The 25,588-nt window shown below is 38.3% G+C and overlaps 1 protein-coding gene across 1 annotated transcript in view; it reads left to right on the top strand.

Annotated features, from left to right (window-relative positions):
- LOC126471286 (protein C12orf4) overlaps positions 1-25,588 on the top strand; it is a 138,469-nt gene that overhangs the window by 14,454 nt on the left and 98,427 nt on the right. Inside the window, exons 4-6 of the mRNA XM_050099404.1 lie at positions 8,726-8,950; positions 18,983-19,153; positions 22,867-22,985. Coding sequence (XP_049955361.1) covers positions 8,726-8,950; positions 18,983-19,153; positions 22,867-22,985 — 515 coding nt within the window. The remainder of the gene's footprint in view (positions 1-8,725; positions 8,951-18,982; positions 19,154-22,866; positions 22,986-25,588) is intronic.

The raw sequence follows: 25,588 nt of genomic DNA, 5'->3' as shown, positions 1-25,588 counted from the left end.
CTCAAGAGTGGTCAGCCATCTCAACAGTAGTGGGATACTTAGTAAATCATAGTTCGGATTTCAAAAATGCTGTGCCACTGAGACATCAATATACAATTTCACTGTCCACATAAATCTTTAGATGGTAAAACGTCACCAATGGGAATTATTTTCTGTTACTTATCCAAAGCATTTGATTGTGTGAACCATGACATTATGCTACAGAAATTACAAGTCTATGGTATAAATGAAACGGCATAGGAGTGGTTTAAGTCATATCTACAAAACAGGAAGCAAAAATTTTCTCTGTATGGTTTAAGTTATTTAAGGAAATTTCGCACTTCATCTAACTGGGGTGAAATTACATTACGTACCCCACAGGGTTGGATCATGCGTCCCCTTCTGTTATTGATATATGTAAGCGAGTGTGCTTCTTATCTGTAACGAGAAGCTAAACTGACTCTGTTTCCTGATAATACAAGCATCGTTATTAATCCAGTAAAAGAAACTCCAGTATAAAATGATACAAATGATTTCTTTGGAAAAGTTATTGATTGGTTTTCTGTGAATGGGCTTGCTATGAATGTTGAAAAAACACAGTACATTCAGTTTTCTACTGTTAGGAGTACAATTCCTTCAATAAATATAACAGATCAACAGAAGTCAGTAGCCAGGGTAGAGCATACTAAGTTTTTGGGTGTACATATAGATGAGAATCTTAATTGGAAAATTCATATTTTGGATCTTCTAAAGTGACTAAGTTCAACAAATTTTGCAATAAAAATAATTGCCAATTTAGAGGATATAGAAATTAGTAAGCTAACATACTTCACACACTTCCACTCTCTGATGTCATACCGAATAATAGTGTGGGGTAACTCAACACTTAGGCAAAAACAATTCACTGCTGGAAAGAAACTGGTTAGATTGGTTGGTTGGTTTTGGGGGATTAAAGGGACCAGACTGCTACGGTCATCGGTCCCGAAACTGGTTAGAATAATGTCACATATCTTGTAGGCATCTGTGTAAAAGATTAGGAATTCTCACAACAGCTTCACAGTACATTTATTCAGTAATGAAATTTGTTCTCAATGACATGGACCAGTTTAAAAACAACAGTGACATTCATGATTATAATACCAGAAGAAAGAAAGACTTACACTATCCTCTACTTAACCTGTCTTTGGTACAGAAAGGGGTAAAAAATGCTGCTTTAAAACTTTTCGATAAATTACCAGATAAATAAAATGTCTGACAGCAGTGATAGTTTCAAAAATAAACAGGAATCATATCTTCTTGACAACTCCTTCTATACCATAGATGAATTCATGAATAGAAAAAAAATAAATCTATAGGTATAATATTTGGATTTTGTGCCATTTAAGGGAATGGGGTAGGTAATAAAAAATTTTAAGCCTAAAAAGTAAAAAAAGAACCTTGATTCATGTGTGCATTTCCTATGCACTTGACACATTCCACATCATAATGGTCACCGTGAGATTGATCAATGGAACAACTAACTAGAAAGGTGCTCCATCCTTTTATAGAAAATTTAGTCGCATTCAAGAAATCTTGAGCATATACACAGTTTTTAGTAAAGAAGAAGAAGAAGAAGTAGTAGTGTATTGAGAACAGTAGATATCATGTGAAGGGCCGACACCCCATTCGTTCAAGTATTGGACTAAACTCTGCCACATTTATGGTCATCAGCTGTCCACAGCAGTTCCTGCGATCTCTGTCGACAGTGAAATTGCTGAACTTTTCATGGGAAACTAAGCCAAATGTGTTCACTTGCAGTAACTACCATCCTAATTTCTTGACCAATAAATGCCTGGCTTTCCATACATGCTTTCTAGAGCCATACAATATTCCATTTAGTGAATGGGAGCTCAACAGTGCTTTAGCAGAGTTCCCTGGATACAATATAATTCACAACCACGTGGTCACAACTTTCTAACAAAAGCTGAAAACTGGGATTTGTAGTTGTATTTGGTAAGAAGGGAAATTTCAGTTGCAGTGGTGAGAGGGAATTACTATTCCTATCCTGAAACCATGAAATGACCCACAAATTTTGACTAATCACTGATGAATCTCTGGAGCCAGTACGGAAGTAATGACATACCAGTTGTCCAAATCTGTGATTCATTTAATTTGAAAACAAAATCTTGTTTTGGTACGACATGAGCCCATTATCAAGTTTAATAAACAAGAATAACTTGAACCATTATTCAGTGTTACTTCACATACTAACACACATACAATGGATAGCTGTTCGTTTTACACACTGTTTGTAGAAACTGGTGTGTTGTACCACTTTCTTAATTTTAATTTACAGCACTCTATACTTAGTTATGTATTTCATTGTCCTTCAGATCTTGTAGTCACTCCGCTCTTAACTTGTTTTTAAGTTACAAAAATCACATGTATTGACAACAAGTAGATCATAATCTCTGTACTGATATTGTGATCCAGGTGTGCTATAGCTTCACAAAATATACCTTGCCTAGCTGGCTACACAGTATGCATACAAGTAAACAAGGAAGCTTAAGAACAAAATGACCACAAGGTATGAAAATTACTGCTTCCAACAAAAAATATGTGGAAACATAAACAGTTCACTTTGGGTTAAAATTATTAGTTTCTGCAAACAGTTTGCATAATATAAAAAGATATCTATTACATGTATGATAATATATAAAGTAATGCAAAATAATTCTTTCTTTATAGAACTTGATAATGGGCTCATGTCTTGGACAACTAGTGTGTCATAATCTCCTTACTGATATTATAATACAGGTGCACTGTGACTTCACAACAAATAAACTCTAATGAGTTCTGCATAAGCCCTATAGACAACCTCATGGTAAAAGTGTGTGTCTCACCACTGAGGGTCAAATACCTGTAATTCTTAGCAAGCTATGTGGCCACACTTTGGCAAATGCTTTTGCATCTGTGTTCAACTCTGTTTCACAACAACCACATTAAACTATTTATGAATTGCCCTAGAACTGGCAAACCAATTGGTATATGACTGGAGGCTCTATGCAAACGCCTCAGAGCCTGCTCTTAACTGTGTACAGAGCGTTCCTTCTCTACGTCCCCCCTCATTTGTACCCAGTCTAGTGATGCAGATGGAGTTGTTCTGTGGCCCTAAGGAAAATACAGGCCCTGTCATTCTGAAATGCCTATCACTCTCAGTTCTCCACGACTAACTTAATTTTGGATCCATCTACATATACTGATCCAGAGTCAGTGTTTTTCTATACAAAGGGGGGGGGGGGGGGAGGCAATAGCCTGTTAGTCCATGTTCTGTACTGAGTGCATGCAGCATATATACTATATAGTTGGTAGCCATATCTCAATCCCTGTAATACCTCACAACAAAAACCCTTCTGGTTCTGTCATCTACGTACAAGGAATTAACCAGTGCTACCATTGAAATGTTTTAGTCTCTAACACCCAAGACTTCTTAGTTGACACTGAAAACACCATATGTAGCGAGGTGCCATGGTGATTAGTACATTCCCCATGCTTTCATAATTCAAGCTCCATCGCTAATGACATTCCTGTCAACAGGGTATTAAACTCTAATCTTCCTTCCTTCTTCCTGGAACCACCATAACATTCATCTGGACACCATGCCACTTTGGGTATACCAGAAAATGAACTTGCTGGCAGATTAGCCAAAGAAGCAACCTCAGGAGAAGAACTTGAATGTGGATTGCTGAGCATGGACCTGAGGCACCAAATTTTGGAAACCTGTGATATGGAATGGCAGGATGTCACAACCCCCTACATACTGAGAGTGATCAAGGTGATCGCTAAGGCACAGCTGACTTCTGACCAGACCTCTCAGAAATGTCATGCTCTGCTGACTACATCTCGGCCATATCAGACTCTCAAGAGTTTCTCATATGACAAGAGATCCACTCCAGTGCAGCTGTGGCAGCCCTTAACAGTAGCTCATATACTCACTGAGTGTGCTGCTGTGGTTAATCTAAGAAAAACTATAAACCTAAATACTTTCCTATTCCTGATACTTGAAGATGTGGGGTAGCCTCTAAACAAGTCTGTATTTCATGAATGAAAATGTATGTTAGCACAAAATTCAGTGCACTTCAGAGTCTATCATTTGTGGTGGTGGGGGAGGGGGGTGGGGGGGGGGGGGACATGGACAGAGTGCATATTACTGTCATATGCCCCGAGAGTTCTCAAAGTGTGTTGCACCCTCACATCATCATATACTAAAACCTTTTTAAATTTTGTCTTTTAACTGTTTAAGCTAATATCCCCTCTAGTCTCTACAAGTCTCCATTTTCTTGTATCTATTTTTCTTCCATAACATATATTAAACATGTTTTAATTAACTGTTTATGCAACACAGTGAAGTTTTTTTAGCTGTCAGTATATTAAACCTCTTCACTGGGTGGCAGTAGTCCCTTTCTCTTTCAAGTACATCTAAAAATATCAGTAAGCAAATGTTTGTGCTCTCATTATTATTATTATTATTATTATTATTATTATTATTATTATTGACATATAAACATTAAATGATTATTTGATGATAATACTTTTATAGAAAGGGTTAATGAAGTAAATTATATTGCAACAACAGTAGACAGTGCCCTCTCAGATCATGACATGCATGTCCTTGATGTTAATATCGAACAGGATATAAAATCTTCTAAATCAAAGTTCAAGACAGTCGTCAGTGAGACAAAAATTGATTGATTCTTTTAGGAAACTCCTCAGTCATGAACTGGAGAGGTGTATATAGAGCTCATGGCATAAATGAAAAATGCAACACTTTTATTAATAAATAGCTGAGAAACACGACATTGGCTGGGTATTAATGTATAGCTTTGCCTGAGATTTCATATGTGTGGAATTTATTTTGGCTTCTAAACCTCCTTTTTATACAAAGAGATTGTTTGCTTCACTAACAGGGTAGAGAGCCATGTATAGCTGGCCTTGCAAAAAGCAACTGATACTAAGGTGCACACCCACAACATGCAGTGTCTGGCCTTGTGCTTTGTTTAAGGTCATGGCATAATATAAGCTCACCTGGAGTTGTACACTTCTAAAGCATAATCATACATTGCTAGGAATAAGTGAGATTTGGGGTATGGAAACTCACTCCAGTACCAATCAAAATTTCTACTTTTATGATGTCACATTGGGGGGAAGTACTTTAAGCCCCTGTGAGTGAAGGGTTCTGAGCGGCGAGATAATGCATGATGCTCTCAAGGAGAGTTACTTTACACTTCACTTTCAGGAGGTGTTTCCAAAGCAAGAGCGAGTTAAAGCCTAATGTTCTGAAGCTGCAGCAAGTCTTGCCTAATGATCTTCAATGAATTCTTGAGACTGAATAGCCCTCAGGCTTTTAGCTGTTCTTGTGTATTCAGAAATACTCTTCCATTTTCTAGGCATTTTTATTCTTAAATAAAATGAAATCAAAATGTAATGAATGGGTGCACAAATCACAAAGCAAAACCAATAAATTTTTTCCTTAGCCAAGAATATAAATAAAACCTGTCAGAGAAGCAAAGCAGTTTTGTTAAGTTTTTAATATACAAAGCAAAATCCGTATATATTAGCCAAGTAAAGTTGCTTTTAGTTTGTATTCATAAAGGTAAGATTGCAGTGTTTAATTCTGTCACTGACACAAACTTCCAAAAATTCATCTGTTAATGAGTTAAAATGATTAACAGCACTATTTATTGATTCTTTGGTGTGATACAAAATGAACAGTGTTGTCTATTGGTCCTTTGGTATACTACACCTTGATGATTTAACATCTCAACTACTAATCTGAGCAGACAGTTTTAGATAAATATTTAAATCATGATATCTTTTTTTCTGTGACAAGATTTTTACCAAATAAAGCCCATATGCTGCCTCAAGCTGTGCTCAAGTTACCTTTAAAATACCGCCTATTAGTGTTGGAGATTAGTGAGCTTATACCTAGAGACAGACATGTCAATTACAGTTTCGTTACTAGTATAGATGTCCGTACCTTGTTTGAAAAATATTTTTGCTCAAAAGTAACAGAGATTATACAAAAGTCCCTAAAGAAGTCATGGATTACTCCAGGGATGAAGGTATCCTGTAAGACAATAAGGAAACTCTGTCATTTAGAAATATCTCTGACATTAATGCAGTAGCTCATTTCAAGACAGACTGCAAAATATTAAATAGTGATAGCACAGACATCAAAACAAATGCGTTGAATTGAAAAGATGAGGCTGTCAGGTTCAGTAGATGTTGCCATGGAATATCAGACAAGTAATTACAAATAACTTCTGTAATATGAATATTACTACAGCAGTAGAAGTAATGTTCATCAAGATTCCTTTAAAATCAAAAAAATGTAGTGGTTGTGATAAAATACCAACAAAGAGATTGTGCTTCTAAGGTCAGTAACATATCTGTGTAACTAGTCATTTATAAGTAGAACAGTTCCTGAGTGGTTGAAATATGCTGAAGTTAATCTTTTGTTTAATAAAGGAGATAAAGAAATACTGTCAATTTTCCATCTGATTTCACTTTTGCCATCAAAAATTTTAGAAAAAGTAATATACAGTCAGCTTCTTAACTACCTGGAACAAATAATAAATTGTCAAAGTCACCATTCCCATTTCTAAAGGGTTCTGATATTGAGGAGGCAAGTGTGTACTTAATTAGTTAGACAATAAATTACAGGCTACTGGTATATTTCGTGATCAGTCAAGGGTATTTGACTTTGAAAATCAGTTTAAGTAAATTAGAATATTCTGGTGTAACAGTAAATGCTGCAACATCTCTGACAGGAAACAGTGGGTGTCTATAGGAAAGAGATGCGTACTAAGCTATCATTGATTGTTCAACATCTGGGGATTAAGTACATGTGGTGCTCCACAAGGTTCCATCTTAGGATTCTTACTATTCTCTTATGTATGTCAGTGACCTTCCATCAGTAACATTACCAGATGTGAAGTTTGTTTTGTTTGCAGATGAGACAAACATTATAATAATAACAAATGAATTCTAGTCATAGAAATGTCAATTAATGAAATTTTCATGAACATCAGTAAATTTTTCCTAGCCAGTTATTTGTCACTAAGCTTTGGAAAAAACACACTATATGCAATTTAGAACTTGTAAGAGGCTTCCTGCCATTGTATGCCTACAGTATAAGGAGATAGAAATTGATAGTGTTTACTGCATGGGATTACAGTTTGATAATAAATTCAGTTGCGAGGAGCATACCGCAGAGCTATTGAAGCATCTAAACAAATATTAATTTTTTATGCTAATGTTGTCAGACATGGATGACAGAAAAATAGAAAGAAAAGCATACTTTGCTTACTTTAATTTCATAATGCCATACAGGATTATTTTGTTGTATTAACTCATCAAGCCAAGCTAAAATCTTCAAAGTTCAAAACTGTGTAATAACAATTCCTTTTGGTGTGCACTTAGTAATGTTCTGCAGAGGTGTTTTTGGGGAACTGGGGATACTAACAACTACTTCACAATACATTTTCCCTTAATTAAATTTTTAATTAAAAAAATATATATATATCGCTTTTTCAAATGAACAGGTCAGTTCATAGAATCAATGCTAGAAATAACAACAATCTTCACAAATTATATTTCAATGGATGGTGTCTGTTCTTTCGGGCATATCCAAAAGACCAGACACCATGCATTCATGTATAACTGATTGACTTAGAAGGGCAATGGATCCATTTTCTTCAGTGCAGATGCACAAGTTAATCCCAACTCCTGCGGGAATCTCAGTGTAGCAAACTTGGAGGAAATGGATGCTCGGTGGGAATGTGGGTCAGCCATGGTTGTGCCAAGATAGTCCATTCAGTTGTGATAACACTGTGTTCCAATGGTGCAGTGGTTAATGCATCCCTCTAATAAACAAATCCTGGGTTCAAATCCCAGTCCATTACACATTTTCATTCATTGCTGTTGATTCCGCATAATGTTCCAATGCAACTGACCTCAATAATCCCCTTCCCCCTTCTCCTTTCCTCCCTTTCAGTTTACATATAATCTTCACAAAGTTTTAAAATCACCTACTTTGGTCCAGAAAGGTGACCATTATTCAAGAACACACATTTTCAATAACTTTTCAGTAGCCATAAAAAGTTTAACTGTTAATGAAGTTCATTATAAGAGGAGCCAGAAGAATTAATTGGTGGTCAATCCCTTCAACTTCATTGATGAATTTCTTAGTGTAGCTGACAGATGTGCATAAGTTAATAATGTTATCAAATAATGCAAGTATTACTTACACTCTGACTTCTGTATAAATTCAGTGCAGTAATGTGATCATTGTAAGTAATTATTGCAGAAATGATGTATCTATTTGGTGATGCATAGCTCCAACAGCCTAAGAATTGTCGTATGCACTTCTTTGTACTGAACACATATATACATTGTGAACGGTTTGCTATTATTTTTTAATTGAATCTGTGGAAGGTACATTAGCATGGCTGTTGTCCCTTGTAAATATTTCTTGTGTAGGCTTGTATTCTGACATGTAATAAATCCTGGAGGATCTCCTAACTATGGATTGTTGGAATTAAAAATATATCTAATCTGCTTTAAGTAATCCATATGAGTCTTTAAAATATCATTATAATTTGATGATAAATTTGACAACATTTTCTGTAAGTGTGGTTAGCTTCTTCAATAAAGATGATTTGCTCAATATTATAAAAGTGTAATAAATTGCTCATTCTTCTTTAAGGCAAACTGAAGAAATGGCTCAGGCTATAGAAGGAGTTCCTTTTCCAAATACAGAACATCAAATAAATGAAATGGCAGCTTCACATTTTGAAGAGCAGAACCTGTTGCAAGGCAAATGGAATAGTGAAATCGACACACTTAAGGAAGATCAAAGGAAAGAATATCGGGACTGGCTTATGAAGATGTTGGAGGACAATCAAACAAATGTGAATGCTCCAAGCATTGTGTAAGTTTATTCCTCCTAGTTTGCATTGACATTGATGCACCTATATAATTGCATGCAATAGAATCTGTCAGTAAAGTATTTTTATGATTAATTTCAGTTCATTATTTGTGAATATGGAAGAATAGAACAAAGCCAGATTTGTCGAAATTTTGTCATTAAAATATCTGTCATAAAATAATACTTCAACCTACTTATGGTCAGTGGTAACCGATCTCATGTTCTCTAATGAAGAGAGTTACCTATGTGACCAACAGTATCTTCACTTAAAGAGCTTAAAATAATGTATAAGAAACCACTACTTCCGGGAATAGCAGTTGGCATTTGTCCTTAACAATAAAGAAATCATTTAATTATCTATAAATGTTTCAAATTCATATTGCAATAGCATTGTGTAGTATTTGGAATGTCATTTTCACAGAACTGTCCTGCACACAAACTTTGAATTCATAAGAGTTGTCACAGTATTTATTTATTCCTTTCATCCCATATATTGAGTTTGCTTTTTCTGTTTTGTAAGTATTGATCTCTTCCCATACAAATATTTAGCCCCAGATTGTCCAAAGGTGCACTTTAGCTTTATACCTTGAATGAACCATTTGTATTCACATGGTGCCACTAATCATTTTCAAGCCTTAATGTGTTAGCTGTTTGTCAAAGTTGCATTTATATATTTTAGATTTTGTAAACATATGTCTGTAATTTATTAATTGGTAATGGGAAACAATTTCTCTTAACAGTTGAAAGTCTTAAGACTTGCCATGTAGTTAAAACAGGGTTCATAAACTGTTATAGTATGGAGGTGGGGTAACATGTGTTCGATACAGTGATTGTGAAAATTAAGGCTGTCTTACGGTGAGGCACGAAAATTAGTTTTTGTATCCCAGAAGTTATCTGAAGTATAAAACAACTACCTCATCTTTGTGGCAGTATAAAAGGCTAGACTTCACATGCACAGTGCGAATAAGAACTCTCACTCTGCCTTTACTCCTCCCCTCCCCTCCCCCTCACCCTGCCACTGCCTCCGCCTCCCATCCCCCCCTCCACCTCCTCACTCCCCTCTCCCTCCTCCCCTTCCCGTGCACATCACTCTGTAATTGTATCAGTATATTGTCGAATTGCGGACCATTACTCATGTAATGCCATAATACCTAACAAATGGAATATGTTGGTGTTATTAGTTGTGGGCATGATGGCAATGGTATGAAACAGAGGTTAAACAATGGTTCAGAGTGGAGAGAAAAGTGAGATAAGACATTAATTTTTGGATTGTTACCTTAGAAGGGGTTTCTGCATTACCTAATACCCACCATTTGCTTAACTGTCTTCCTGTTTCAAAACTGATGATGAGCTCCTTCCTCCTCAACTTTGTGTCTGAAAATGCTGAAGGTACTGTATGTAAGAATGAGTGCTACAGGAAATACATGGAAGACTTACATCAGTAAGATGTAATATTTGCTTATGTCAGTAATGTTTCCTATTATGCAGTTAAATAAATGTAAATATTGGTATGAACTTACAATGGGTTTGGTTTCAATACTGAAAATGACAGAGGTAGAATGGTGCAGTGGAATGAATATTGGAAGTCTGTAGCCAGTCACCTCTGAGAAAATCCAAAAGTACATTGAAATATTTGAGAGGAGGCTGTCATACACAGCCTAAAATTTAAGATTAGTTGTACTCTGGCACATAAGCTGATATGCAGAATTTTAATACTTCCACAGGTTGCAAAGCCAGCCAGCAATGGCTTTTGTACAGAAAGTAATATATGACAAAGAAATGAGAGAATAAAACACAGATTATATATTCAAGGCAAATATATAAGTGTAAAGAGAAGCTTTTTATTACTAATGTTATTGAAGTGATTTATGAATGTATTTAAAGAAACTGAAAGTTCAGAGGAATATTGTTTGGACTGAATCTTCAGTTTCAATACTTAAAGGACACTGTTATTGTCAGTACTGTGTTTCTGGGTATTCAACATTTCCACCTTCCACTCTGAGAAAAGTGTTTTGTCTAAAGGTCAGTGTGAAGTTCATGGAATATTAGAGACGTCCAGAATTGTTCACAGGAGAATGAATATGAAAGGAGAAAATTAGTATTCAACACAGTTGAAGCTGTAGTCTAGTTTACAATTGTCTCAAGAAGTAAATATTTATATGTGTTGTGTCTGGGACAATCAGGAAAGACATTTGATACTGTTTGTATATGTAATAATCATATTATCCTTTAAAATGGTATTTGAATGTATATCAGTATTCATAAAATTAAGCTACTAGATTTTAGATGTACTTAAGACAGTAGGTGCCATTTAAAGGTGGAGAAAAGTCGGATGTTGGAGCTCACTGCGTAAAATAAAACTGAGGCCAACAAAATGTGAAATATAAATAGAGAAGTGATTTATTCTGCTGATTGTAAACTTAAGTTTTTTGGTACAAAGACAGAAAAATCACTTTAGAAATTTCAGTTGATACATGTAAAAATTAATATGAGCAATGATTGCAGTTTTCAAGTGAACACTCAGATGAAATTAGGTTACCTGACATGGGAGAGGCTGTAAGACATCTTAAATAATAGAATCCAGTATGTTCTCATCGATGGCGAATGTCTGTCAGAGACGGAGGTATCATCAGGAGTGCCCTAGGGAAGTGCGATAGGATTGCTCTCGATCTGACGGGTGGGATGAGCAACAATCTGTGACTGTTTCCTGATGGCACTGTGGTACATAGCAAAGTATAGTCATTGAGTAACTGTAGGAGGATACAGGGTGACTTAGAATTTCTATTATGAATGGCAGCTTGCTGTAAATGTAGAAAAATGGAAGTTAATCCAGATGAATAGAGAAGAACAGTCCTGTAATACAATGTTGACTGGAATAAACTGTTTGAATTTCTGAAAGTAGCAGGATATATATGGACCGACAGGTTATTTACAACTTACAAGGAAACCAGGCTGCAAGTACAGGAGTTAAGGGTCATTAATGGGAAGGTGTGGTTGGGAAGGGAGTGAGATTGTTCATTGAGTGAGCAGTACAGGAGACCAAATACAAATTTGAAGATGGAATTAAAATTCAGGAACAAATAAAAAACTTTGAGATTTGCAGATATTAAATTCCGTCAGAGACAGCAAACAATTTGAGACAGTCGAAAGGGATGGGGAGTATCTTGAAAGGAGGATATTAGATGAACACCAACAAAAATGAAATTAGGGTAGTGGAATGTAGTAGAATTAAAACAGAAGATGCTTAGGGAATTTGATTAGGAAATACAATATTAAAAGTAGTGGTAGAGTTTTGCTAATTGGTAGCAAAATAACTGATGATGGCCAAAGAAGAGAAGGTATAAAATGGAGGTGGGTTGCACATGGAAAAGCAATTCTAAAAATGAGGAGTTTGTTAAAAATTAATGTAAATTTAAATGTGAGGAAATCTTTTCTCAGTATATTTATCTGAGTGCAGCCTTGTATGGAAGGGAAACATGCATGGAAAGCAGTTTAGAAAAGAAAAGAATGGGAGCTTTTGAAATGTGATACTGCAGCAGAATGCTGAAGATTAGGTAAGTAAAGCATGGTAACTAATGAGGAGGTACTGATTGGAATTGGGAAGAAAAGGAGTTAGTCACAGAACTTCACAAACAGGAAGGGATCAGATGAAAGGACGCATTTTGAAATGCCAAGGAATTATCAATTTAGTGTTGGAGGGAAGTGTGGAATGTATAAACTGAGAGACGAAAATATGTACAGGAAATGAAATGGATATAGGATGCAGTAGTTGTTTGGAGATGAAGAACCTTGCACAGCATAGAGTAGCATGAAGAGCTGTATCAAACCAGTCTTTGGACTGAAGCCTACAAATAACAAACTAATGACATTCCTCCACTTCTCACACACTCAAGACCTGCTTCTTGCAACCCAGCACAGAACTCCCTTCTGGCCCCAAAATCAGGGACTATGCTTCCCTACCCACAAAACAAAGTAACTTGCATGTCTCCCCACGGGAAAAACGCCATGTTTTGCCCACTCCTTCTGACTTCTGAACATCTGAACCCACTCATTTTCCCTCTCCCCAAAAACATCCCCCCCCCCCAAGAAAACATGTATGTGTGATTCCCCCCCCCCCCCCCTCCTCCTCTGAAATCCCTGCTCGGTTTTCTCCCCGCTCCTGAAGCAAGCGCGCTCGGTTTTCTCCCTCCCCAAGAAGCACATGTGCACTCTCGGTTTCCCCCACCCCCCCATTACCATGACCTCACCCTAGTCCCTTCCTCCCATAACCATCGTCCCACTCGCTCTGCCCCTAATAATCACCTCACTCGTACCCTCCTCCTGCTCTCCATAACCTCACACCCACCCCCACCCCCACCCCGAGTGGGTAGCAGCATGTTCGATGATCTGCAAATGTTGCAAATTAACTCAACTCCCACTGGTGGTGATACGGTCCGTGCAGTCTTTGTGAAAGGAAAGTCCTTGTTTAATGCAGAGGCATACAGCCTTAAAATGTTCCCTTCGCTGGCTATGCCTTGGGAGGGACGTAGAGCTAAGTGGCAAGCAGAGAAATACTCCCTGCAATACTTGATTTGCACAAGTACTTGTGATTCCTTCTTGGTAACAAAGCCCTTATTCTTTGTGGAGAAAGTAGAAGACTTGTTTGAGTTAGTGGCAGCCATATCTAAAATGAAAAGTGGATTAGTTATGATCAGAACTGCAGTCCCTTCTCAGCCACTGGTGCTGCTCGCTTGTAACAAGTTGACTGCTAAGTTTTGTCCATCATGTCCATAGGGGTCCAAAAGAGAATAGGGTTGCTACCAGTTATCTTCATCATGGCCTTTGAGAGCGATTCATTGCCTGATAAGGTCAAGGTGATGGTACACCAATGCGATGTGAAACCATATGTTCCTCTGTCCCTGCTGTGTGGTGCCTCAAGTGTTTGAAATTCATGCACATGTCTTCGCATTGCAACACTAGCCCCATCTGTAGAGATTGTGGATGACCTCTGCGTGCAAATGCTCCTTCTGCCCCTCCCCCATCTGTGTTAATTGTGGAAAGTGCCATTCTCCCTGCCTGCCAGATTGCACCGCTTTTCAGAGAGCTTATTAAACCTTATTATTATTTTGGGTTCTCTGTGACTTGTGTGTACAGCAAATTGAAAAACTCTTCGACATAGGAGCTTTTCACTTTCATTGACAAAGCGTCAGTGGTGGCTACACCATAATCATTGTGAGTATGATATACTTGGGGCTCTGTCTCCATGGGGTCTTCCTGTGGTGTCATGATGACACCCTCTGGCAGCTGCTGTGGAGGCGCTGCCCTCAGGATCTGTGAATCTGGGGGAAGAGATAAAAAAGGATCACTGTGCACATGACAGTGGTGAATGTGATTGTGTTGTCAGCACTGCAGTCTGTCTGGGCCTGAAATGAGGTGCATGCATGCGCCAAGTAGACGAAGGATCTCGCCTCGTGCCCACTAGCCACTGCCACTGCCACTAAAAACCCTGAAAAACACAGAAACATGTAGTGCAAAGGGATACTTGCAGCCTTCCTTCGGCACTGGATGCTGAGGAGGTTGGAGCAGGTGGAACAGTGTCCGATGGCGGCATTTGTGAAGCAATTCCGTCGGCAATGGCCCATCTCGCGGATGCGAACGCTAGGAGGCGAAAAACAGTTGCGATGCTTGATACATGGTCTTTGTGTGCGTGTGCGTGTGTGATGTAAAGTTTGGCCGTCTGTTGCAAAGTTTGGCCGTCTGCTGCTTCAAGGTTCTGACAAAACGTTCTGTTTCCCTGTTTAACTGTGGATGGAACGGTGCACTAGTTAGATGCTGTATCCCATTGTGTTCACAGAATGTTTCAGATTAATTTGACGTGAACTGAGGGCTGTTGTCCAACATTATGACTTCAGGTAAACCTTAGAGGCAAAAAATAGAGGATAACACCTGAATTGTGCTACATGATGTTGTCGAGTCTCTTGGCACAGAAAAAGGAAACTTGCTATATGAGTCTACCACAGTCAACCAACGAGTGTCGACGCGCTAACTGTCTCATACGAATAATCCCCCAATGCCTTTGGTGAAGTAACTGCAACACTTCTTTTTGCAAGGCTTTGGGGATCAACACACCTGACTGTCCACTGTCATTTTAAACAAGAATCGCACCTTGCTGTATAGCGAGGCTATGCTGACGTGTAAAGTATTGGAACACTACAGAGTTCTTTATGCTATGCAATGAGCAAGGCCAAGATGTGCAATTGTATTTTAGCAAAATGTTCAAATCTGAATCAGCTTCCATGACCCGTGCTATTTTCCTTCAAAGGAAGAGTTGAAGCAATTCAGAATCGTGAGTATCGATGTGACAACAAGATGCAGCAGAAGCATCGAAGTCTGTATCAGGGTTAATAGAAAGATGTGAAAGTGCATCTGCATTTCCATGTTGAGCTGTCGGATGATACACAATCTCGTACTGGTACTGAGATGACAACAAAGCCCATCTTTGCAGTTCTTGGGCCGTTTGTAAAGAAACTGGCTTAATCAGATGAAACAAGGTCTGCAATGGCTTGTGATCCATTACTAATTAGAATTTTCTGCCTTACAAGTAGTGGTGGAATTTGGTGACACCATACACAATAGACAATGCTTCTTTTGCTATTTATGAATAGTTCCACTGGGCTTTGTACAACACTTTTGATGTGAAAGCAATAGGCCTGTCTTTATTGCCAAATCTGTGCAAAAGCATTGCACCGATCCCGTAAGAACAAGCGTCAACATGCGACACAACTGGTTTGTCAGGATCAAAGTGAACCAGACATCGATCACTGGACAATGCATCTTTAAGCTTTTGAAAAGCTTCTTGGTATAAGTTTGTCCAAACAAAGGAGACAGTCTTGAGATGCAAGCGATACAAAGGAGCTGCGGTTTGTGCAGCATTTGGTATGAACCAGATGTAATAGTTCATTTTCCTGAATACTGACTGCAATTCTGTGACATTGTGAGGAACTGGAAGGTCCCTTATGGCCAAAAAATGTGACTGAAGATGATGTACACCTTGACTGTTTATGACATGACCAACATACTGCAACTCAGGTTAAAAGAAAAAATCACACTTGTCAAGTCTACACTTTAGTCCTGCATCAGAGAATGCACAAAACAAGGCACACAAATTTGCAATGTGTTCTTCAGGTGTATGACCTGCTACGACAATATCATCCAAATAGTTTGAACAGTTGGGTACTTGAGCAGTCAGCTGTTGCAAATATGGCTGGAAAATGGTGGGTGCGGAAACACTGCCAAACAGCAAACACAAATATTTAAACAAGCCCAAATGAGTGTTCACAACACACACGATTTAAGATTCTTTCATCTAGTGGCATTTGAAGATATGCATCATGCAAATCAATTTTTGAAAAGTTACATCTAGCGCCTAATCTATTCATGAGATCCTCTGGGTGTGGCAATGGATAAGTGTCAATCGCAGGTTGTGGGTTGACTGCCGACTTGAAGTCAATACAGAGACGAATGTGACTTGAAGGTCAGGGGAAAAAAAACCAGTGGACTTGCCCATTGACTAGCTTGTATGGACGCAATAGCTCCACTATCTTGCAGTTCTTTAAGTTCACCAGTGACTTTGTTCCATAATGCAATGGGAACAGTTTTGGCCCAGCAAAATTTCAACTGAGCATTGTCTGTCATAGTAATATGTGCAGCAAAATTGTTAGCCTTGACTAAACCTTCAGAAACGAGTTCAGGGAATTCTTTCAATAAACTAGCTACTCTGTCTTTGGCATTAAATGCAGTCACTGACAACACATTGTTCCGAATTTTAAAGCCAAACAAATCAAATGAATCAAGTCCAAATATGTTCTCACAATCATGTGATTGTAGCACAGTGAAAGTCACAGTTCGTGTATGCGAGTGATACATGGCAGGCAAAGTACATTTTCTGAGAACAGGAATGTTGTGTGCACTACAAGCCATCAGGTGCGTGCTTAGTATTAGACTGGCGTGGGGAGCCTAACGGTTCAGGTGTGCTAAGATTCAGCAATGTAACAGACACACCTGCATCCAGCTGAAATTTCACACATTTTCCACTAATATGTAAATGAACAAAAGGTTTGTTGGACTTGCTTTGCACTGAAGAAACTGTTTGCTTGCTAGTTTTGCTAATGCCTTCAGCAGGCTTTGAATACACTGCATAGATAACATGGGCCTTGTGACTAGATTTTTGTAAGTGGGCAGAATTCTTATGTTTGCTCTGTTGCAAACACATGGAGTGTACAAGACCTTTCTTGCCACAAGTGTAACACTGTGCTTGTCTGGTCGAGCAGTCTTGGCATTTGTGCTGTGAATAGCACCGAGGGCATGATTTAATTCTGTTTGCTGTTTAGACAAACGTTTGTGTCTTGGCGCACATGGGCTGTTGCTTCCTACTGGGTCAGTCAACCCTCCAAATCGGGGGCTGCTCAAATTTATCAGCTGACTCTGCACCTGAATTGTACTGATCTAGAATTTGCACTACATGCTGAAATGGTGTATCTGACTTTCTAAATGTGTTCTCTAAGTCTGACATCAGTTACATTGTACACGACCGCATCACACAATATAATTTCTGAATATAAAGCACCACAAGCACATTTGAAGTTGCATTTCCCTGTCATACCCTGCAAATCTGTTACCCACTCGTGATACGTTTGTTCTGACCTGTTCTTGAAATGAAAGAATTGGTACCTAGCAGCCACCACATTCATTTGTTGCTCATAGTAGTTAGAGACTCTACCACCTGTTCATAGGAGAGTGCACTCAGTGTGGTGTTAGGGAACAATTTCTCTGGATGAGGTGAAAGACTGCACTTCCTACCATTAACAAAAAATAATGCAGTTTCACAGTACCTGGTACAATGTGAGCAGTTATGTGGGCTTCCTACTGTTGCAACCACTCAAGCCATTCCTCTTCTTGTTCATTAAACTGGTGAAAAGGCGGTATGGCACTCAGAGCTACAGGAGTTGCCTGTTGGACTGTATTGGTGGCTTGATGGGTTAGTTGCTGCTGTACCATGTTTATCAGTGTAGAGCTGTGTGTTGCATCTGAAATTGAAACATCTGTGTTAGCTGTATTGCATCTATCACTTGCAGCTTAGGCACTGGAGCAGGGGGTGGGAGAGGTGGGTTGCTCAATTTGGAATAGGCAAATGCAATAAACAGGCAATGCAAGCAATAAAAAAAAGTACACAAGCAAAGAAAATTTCTGTAACGCCCACCTGAAAACACTGAATTGCAAAAACACTTTAAGATACTGTTGACACATGTAAACACACCCTTGCAATGAAAAGACAAGGTAGAGTAAAGGTGCCAGCAAAACACAAAAGCCCACAACAAAAGAAAACAGTGGCAGCTAGGCACCAGGTTCTTCTTACACCTCGTCACCAAATATTATGTCTCCAGCCTTGTCGTCAAATATGGGGTATCAAGGCATCCTTCATACTTGATTCACTAGACAATCAAATCAAACAAGTCGTATTAATGAGTTTTATTACCAAAAGTAAATGACAATACTTAACTTTGACAATCAAACAGAAGTGTCACAAGGAAAGAGCGATGTACAAAATAAGCGACCATCTTCAGTATAAACAATTCAAAGTCTGTGCGACATGGACAGTACAAGTGAAGTAACTAGCGGTCACACTGCTATACAAGTGCCTAATCTTGAAGCTGCTGTTCAAGTGGGATGTTGCCAGTCGGTTGCTATGCTTATTTCCTCTTCACAGAGGGGCCACTGCTGTTGCGTTGTCAACCTGGAGAGGGGTCAGTCAGTGTGCGATTGGCTGAAGTCTTCTCACAGCTATCCCTTCTCTGTCGTTATTGACTGATGTGCCAGCACTTGGCTTTATGCCGTAACAATTAATGTAAAAGAATACTTTGTTGCTGTTGTGTTTGCATGTGTCTGCTGTTCAGATACTGAACTCTAGCTAATAGTAATAAAAGGTCCTGTTTGTTGCTATATTGTATGTCATGTGTTCCAAAGTATTTGTATTTAAAAATAAACCATTTCTTTTAGAAATACTCCACGTACATTCAACAAAGGTGTTCATGAAGATAAGCTGCCTATGCCAAGACTAGAGGAAAGTTTCACCATACACTTAGGCTCGCAGATGAAACAGATGCACAATATAAGAATTTTATCCGCTGATGTGCTGGATTTTTGTCGGGTGAAGCTTCAGAGTTCAGGGTAAATTTTTAATAAAAACTAATGGAATACTACTAATATTACAATTATTATTGTTTCAGAAGGGTATAATATGAGAACTAACTGTTGATATGTATGCTTTCTTGAAGCAGATATGCATTATGCACTGGTAGAACTGTGTGTAAAAGACTGTATTTGCTCAATATATGTCTATCCAAAACTGCTTTGGATCCTCATTTTCAGAAATAAGTGAGTTGAAGTTAAACTATGGTTGTGTTGAAAGTTGGAACTTGTACCTCAGGGAGCATGACAGAAGTGGAATTTTTGATATGAATTGGTCGTAAGCCACTGATTAGTAACCATTACTGATCTTGTCACACCATAAAATGTGTATATGTTTCAGCAGTTAGCATTTAATGTGTTGATGAAGTGTTGTGTTAATGTGAAGGAAAACATTTCTTGCCTGAAACAGTGAAATTGGGGGTGGGGGAGGCTGAAGTGGTGAAACTTTTGTTGGTAGTCTCCCTCCAAGAAACATTATCATTCATTTTAAAGTGTCGTGTGGGAGTAGGTACATCAAACATAAGACTGTAAATTGCTTGGGATAATTATTAAAGATGGCTTCAACATCTGTGAATTTGTGTTGTGTTTACATGTTCATTCAATTTATGCAATAATACAATCAAAGGCTGGTATCCATGGAAGTTCTGCTGTTTCCTTGCACCTCTTTTCATGGTTTACATTCCTGTTATATGTACATGACAGAGCAAAACTGAATATAATTCTGAAGGTACTAGGGTAGATAAGATATTACTTCAGTGAGAAAGTTCCTTGTTTATGGCGAGTCACTTTGTGTCTTTTATGTAAGTGTATATGACTAACAGGGAGATTAGACTGATAATTTTTCAGGATGGCCTCCAGTAATTCTAAAATCAGTGGCTGCTGGCCACTAAGGTTTATGAATGTCCAGGAAAATAGAGGCCTACACTGGAATGTACCCTTCCATACTATTAGCTTATTGCATAGATGGGTACTATCAGTGGATAAATGGAGTGCTAGAAGTTCAGATAGTCCACAAGTACATAAAAGAATGCAACCTGTTCTGTCTAAAAGTAAACTGTTGCTTCCTTAATGTAGGTTTCTTTGCAAGTGAAATGTGTTGCCATAATCTGCAGTGCAATACATAAACGCTGAATTGTTTTACCGGCCGACAGAAAATGCAGTCCTTATATTACCTACTGATTAAGAAAGAAAGGAAACAAAAGAAGAAAAGTGTTGCCATTTAAGTGAGTTAAAGGCTGGCAGGTGTTCTGAGTTTGTCATGCGTATCCATAATTGAAAGTTATGTAGACAGTACTTTCTGCCAGATGAGCAGTTTGGTGTAAAGTAAGAGTTGGCAGGAAATATCTGAATTCAGTGAAACTGTTTGGTACCCAGAAGGCTGTTATCACTTGCAGATGGTTTATGGCTACCACAACAGTAGCTTTTTAGAACAAATGGTAGGATGAGAGAGCTTGTTCTGTATAAAAACAATGACAACACTCTTTTGTAAACTACAGAAAAGACACACATTTGATTAAACAGTTCATCTTCTACATTGTTGTCAGCAGTGAGGAAGCCAGAGACATGCCTCTGTTCATGGAAACAGTTAAAAACGCTTGCAGTAAGGCATATATTTTCATGTTCATATTAGAATTCTCAGCATATTAAACCTGTCACATCAGACGTGCCATTGGTTATTGCGAATGCTACAGCCTTATAGTCTCTGCAGTACTATTTAAAAGAGGGAGAACTGCAGTACTGCTTTATCACTGGTTGTAGGTGATACTAATATCAATTTCTGCATAAGAGGGGAGGAACAGGAACCTCATCATCCAACTCCCACCTGAAGAGGATGTGGAGGATGGTGAATTGGGGTGAGCCAGAAGTTACTCGAAGGTAGAAGAATCCCTTTATTAATTTATTACAAGCTGCAGCTATGCTCAGCAGTGCCCATGTAGTATTACTTGACAAAAAGTGGAAAATATGTTCTCAAGTTCATAGTACTTCTCTGTTTGAATGGAAACACACTTGAGAAACACATGGTTAGTCTTTATTCTCAGACTATTAAATTTTTCCATTTTTCTTTTGAAGCCATTTTGACTATTTTTCGACTTTGACTGTTTCAAGAAATATGTAAAGGTTTTTTTTTTTTAAATTACCACTACCAGTCACAAACTTTGTCAACTATTGTATTACTTATTTGGTGACATGTTTTGAGGGAATCCCTCATCTTCAGGCTAAATGGCGTTACAAAAATAATTTTACAATAAGGTCATACTGATGTTACATAGTATTTTCATAAATGCTGTGGTTATCTTTGTTCTTCTTTGCAATTTTCCATTCTGTTAGACTATTAATCAAAACATCATAAGAAATACCATCACCAATTTCCCAATATAACATCAAAAGAAATATTCACATTTTAGATAGTTTTATGTAAATTAAAAGTTTATGTTGTGATGTGATCTACTTGAAGTAGCATTTCTGTCATTACAAGTGATAAATGTAAAAATAAATTGTATATAAAAGATGTAGATACAGGAAGTGTGGTGTAAGGTGTAATAAAATACTTGTGCACATACATGTATGTGCACCAACTAAAGGTGTGATGCAGTTTCACTTAGTTTTGCTGTTGCATTGCGGCAGAGTGAAATTATGGGAGGGAGGAATGATCCTTTACAATCCTTTTGAAACAAAACTCCTGATATTTCATGGGAAATTTAAGTGACTACTACTTGTACACCATAAGAAGTCACAGTAAATAGTTGGCACATCAGCTGGTGTCAGTGCTACAATCCAAATAATAACTACCACATTGACAATAAGATTGCAGATGGTTTGCCTCTAGGACTTAGCTACTTGTGTTGTGAATGAGCACTGGCCACTTTCCTTGTACTGTTCACCTCTCTCCTCTAAAGGCAGACTTTTCCAGTTACACAAGCAGTAGGAATTCAATATTATCATGGGGATTAATTACTGTAGTAGATATCAATTGTGTTCATAACAGCCCAGTAATTTAACTGTCTTTGCATAGAAGGTGACAAGTGATACCTGTGTTGATTCACGGATTAAGTTTTTAGCCATTGAACAGTTTGTGAAACGAGAGACTTTGTTTTAGATGATAATAGCCTTGAAATTCTTGTTACTTCTATTGGGTGTTGTGTAATGTTTAAAAGTTGGGCAAATTTCAGTGAGCTCCCCAGTAAGAAATATGGTCAAGATAGTACTTTATGAAAGAGAAGTTACAGGATGTAGTCTCTGGGATTAAAACATTGCAGTATTGGTACTGAAGTTGTTATTGTGCATCAATTTGAAGATAACAAAAAAATGTTATTTAGGAGCAGTGAAACCTTATGTTAGTCAGAATTTGATAGGAAGAAAGAGGGGAGTGGCGGAGGAGGAGGAAGAGGAGGAGAGATAGCTGTGAGTTGCTAAGAGATTGGCAACTCGAGAACTATGCATTCTCTTGTTGATGTTAGGTTTTAACAAGTGGTGCTGTTGTTGTACCACTGATTCTGTTTCTGAGATGGTTCAAAAAATTAATCTCAAGTATTATAGGAGGCTAGCAGAAGTTTAGTACTGTTGGCTGAAAGAGAAATTGCAAAAATAGCAACATTGAAAGTTCAAAATCTCTACTCCCCCCTCCTGCCTCCTGCTTCTTTTGTTGTACGTGTTCTGCATGTGTCATTTTAATTTTGTTTGTTGTTTTTCAGAAATCTTGATCCTCAGCCACAGCGCTTGCAGACTGCTCTAGCCCTTTATTCCAGTGACTTATGTGGATTAGTTGTACTGACAGATAGCCATATTGGAGCGTTCACAGGATTAACTAAAGGTAATCATGACAGCTTTCCAGCAAGGAATGAAGTGCTTTATTTTATGAATGCTTAAATACATGTCAAAACTGGTTTTTTATCAATGCTCATTTTTACACAACATGACTCCTACTTTTTTTTTTTAGTGGTTTATTTGAAATAGTCATCTTCTCCCTGCAGTTTGTGTTCTTTGTCATTCACCCCTTATGTTGGAGTCCTGGGAAACTGAAGAGAATTATTTTCATTTTGTGTCTAAATAGGACATAGGGATCATGGAGATAAGATTAGAATAATTACTACACACACAGTAATGCCTGCTTTACCCACGGCCGAACCTATGTGATCACTCCATTTCATCTCCCTACAAAGTGTTACATGCCGGTGTTTGTATGACGACTCTATCTGTAACTCATTGATATTATAGTCATAGGATTCTATGTTTTTCATTTTCATTTTTTCATTTTGTGAAGTGCAAAATTTTACATTTCTGAACATTTAGAGCAAGTTACCAATCTCTGCACCACTTTGAAATCTTATCAAGATCTGACTGAATAGTTATGCAGCTTCTATCAGGTAGTACTTCATTGTAGATAACTGCATCATTTGCAAAAATTCTGAAGTTGCTATTAACATTGTCTTCTGGGTCATTAATATACAACATGAACAGCAAGTGTCTCATCATATTTCCCTGAGGCACACCCGAAGTTACTTCTACATCTGACGGTGACTCTACATCCGAGATAACATGCTATGTCCTCCCTACCAAAAAGTCCTGAATCCAGTCACAAATTTCACTTGATGCCCCATATGGTCATACTTTCGACAATAAGCATAATGTGGTACAGAGCCAAATGTTTTTTGGAAATCAAGAAATACTGCATCTACCTAATTGCCTTGATCCAAAACTTCTAGTACATCATGTGAGAAAAGTGCAAGATGGGTTTCACATGGTTGATGTTTTCGAAATACGTGCTGTTTGGCATTGAGGAGGTCATTCTGTTTGAGATACCTCATTATGTTTTAACTCGGAATATGTTCTAAGATTCTATTACAATGTAGACTGGAGTGGCCTGTGCCTATTTCCTAGAACAGGGTACAGTTTCTTATTCAAGGGATCTATGATAGATTATTGTTAGAAGAGGGGCTAACTCAGCAAATCTGGTATAGAATCTAGCAGGGATTCCATGGGGGCCAGGACCTTTGTTCAGTTTTAATGATGTCAGCTGTTTCTCAACACCACTGATACTAATACTTACTTCATTCATCTTTTCAGCAGTACAAGAATTAAATTGTGCCGATTTTCCTGGGTTTTCCTTTGTAAGGGTACATTTGAAAATGACATTAAGCATTTCAGCTCTTACTATACTAATCTTGATTTCATTTCCTGACTCATTCACTAGGGACTGGCTAGTAACTTTGGCACCACTAACAGCATTAAATATGACCAGAATTTCTTTGGGTTCTGTGAAAGGTCAGTTGACAATATTCTGCTATGGTAGTCATTGAAGGCATCATGCATTCCTCTCTTGACAGCCAAATGCGTTTCATTCCACATTTATCTATCTATATATCCCAGGGGGCTCACTACTCTTTGGTGAGTATGTGCTGGACTGCTATGGGGCCCCAGCCTTTGCAGCACTATGTCCTCTTTTTATGCTGCAATCATACACTTCGACTATCTCTTATCTCATATGACTTTCCGTCGGACAGTCTTTTTGGTGCAGACCCTGCCTGGACCTGGTTCACAATTTTGGTCTTGATTTCCGGTTTTGCTCTCTGCATTATCTTCACATTCCATTAGTGATTATATGGTTTCCATTATTGGGTTTGACCTGCCATCTTTTCCAGATTTTACAGAAGTGTGTGTCATTCAGGGAAGGTCGTCTACTGCAGTGCATGGGGCAAGGGGTCTCCTGTCAATTGATTACTGGCCAGGTAGCTGTTGCTGTGGGTGGGTGGAACCCATGAGGAGAGTCCTACTTCAGAGTGGGCGGCACAATGGTGAATAGTTCACACATGAAGCAACTTACACTTTCTCCCACAGGTGATCTCATGGCCTTTCTCCCACTGGTGATCTACAGCCCCAGCAGTCTCTTCAAATGGAAAGGTCTTATACAATGCAACAAAGTATGATCGCAATGCATTCCCTTCCCTCGTCACGTCATGGGAGGAATGCAGACTAGACGACAAGGAGCAAAATTCTACCTCCAATACCTGGTCTTTACCAGGACCGATGGTGACGCCTTTTTGGTCACAAAGACTTTATTTTTTGTGGAGAACATTGAAGACAAATATGGGGAAGTTGCAGCCATCTCTAAGATGAAGAATGGCTCACTCCTCATTAAAATGTCATCTGCTGCCTAGTCACAGCCACTGCTCTCTTGTGATTCTTGTAAAACTTTGGATGAAATTTCTGTGACTGTCACTCCTCACAAGAGTGTCAGTATTGTCCAAGGTGTCATCTTTCACTGTGATCTGCAATCTGACGATGAGCTGTGGTGGGGTGTGCACTTCATCTGTTGTGTCCATAGGGGACCAAGGGAAAACAGAGTTCCTACCAGGCCTTCATCTTGGCTTTTGATGCTGATAAGTAGCCTGAGAAGGTCAAGGTGATGAAACCCTA

The sequence above is a fragment of the Schistocerca serialis genome, chromosome 3 (assembly GCF_023864345.2).
Source record: "Schistocerca serialis cubense isolate TAMUIC-IGC-003099 chromosome 3, iqSchSeri2.2, whole genome shotgun sequence".
NCBI classification, from domain to species: Eukaryota; Metazoa; Arthropoda; class Insecta; order Orthoptera; family Acrididae; genus Schistocerca; species Schistocerca serialis.
This window is presented reverse-complemented; position numbering and strand designations above follow the sequence as displayed.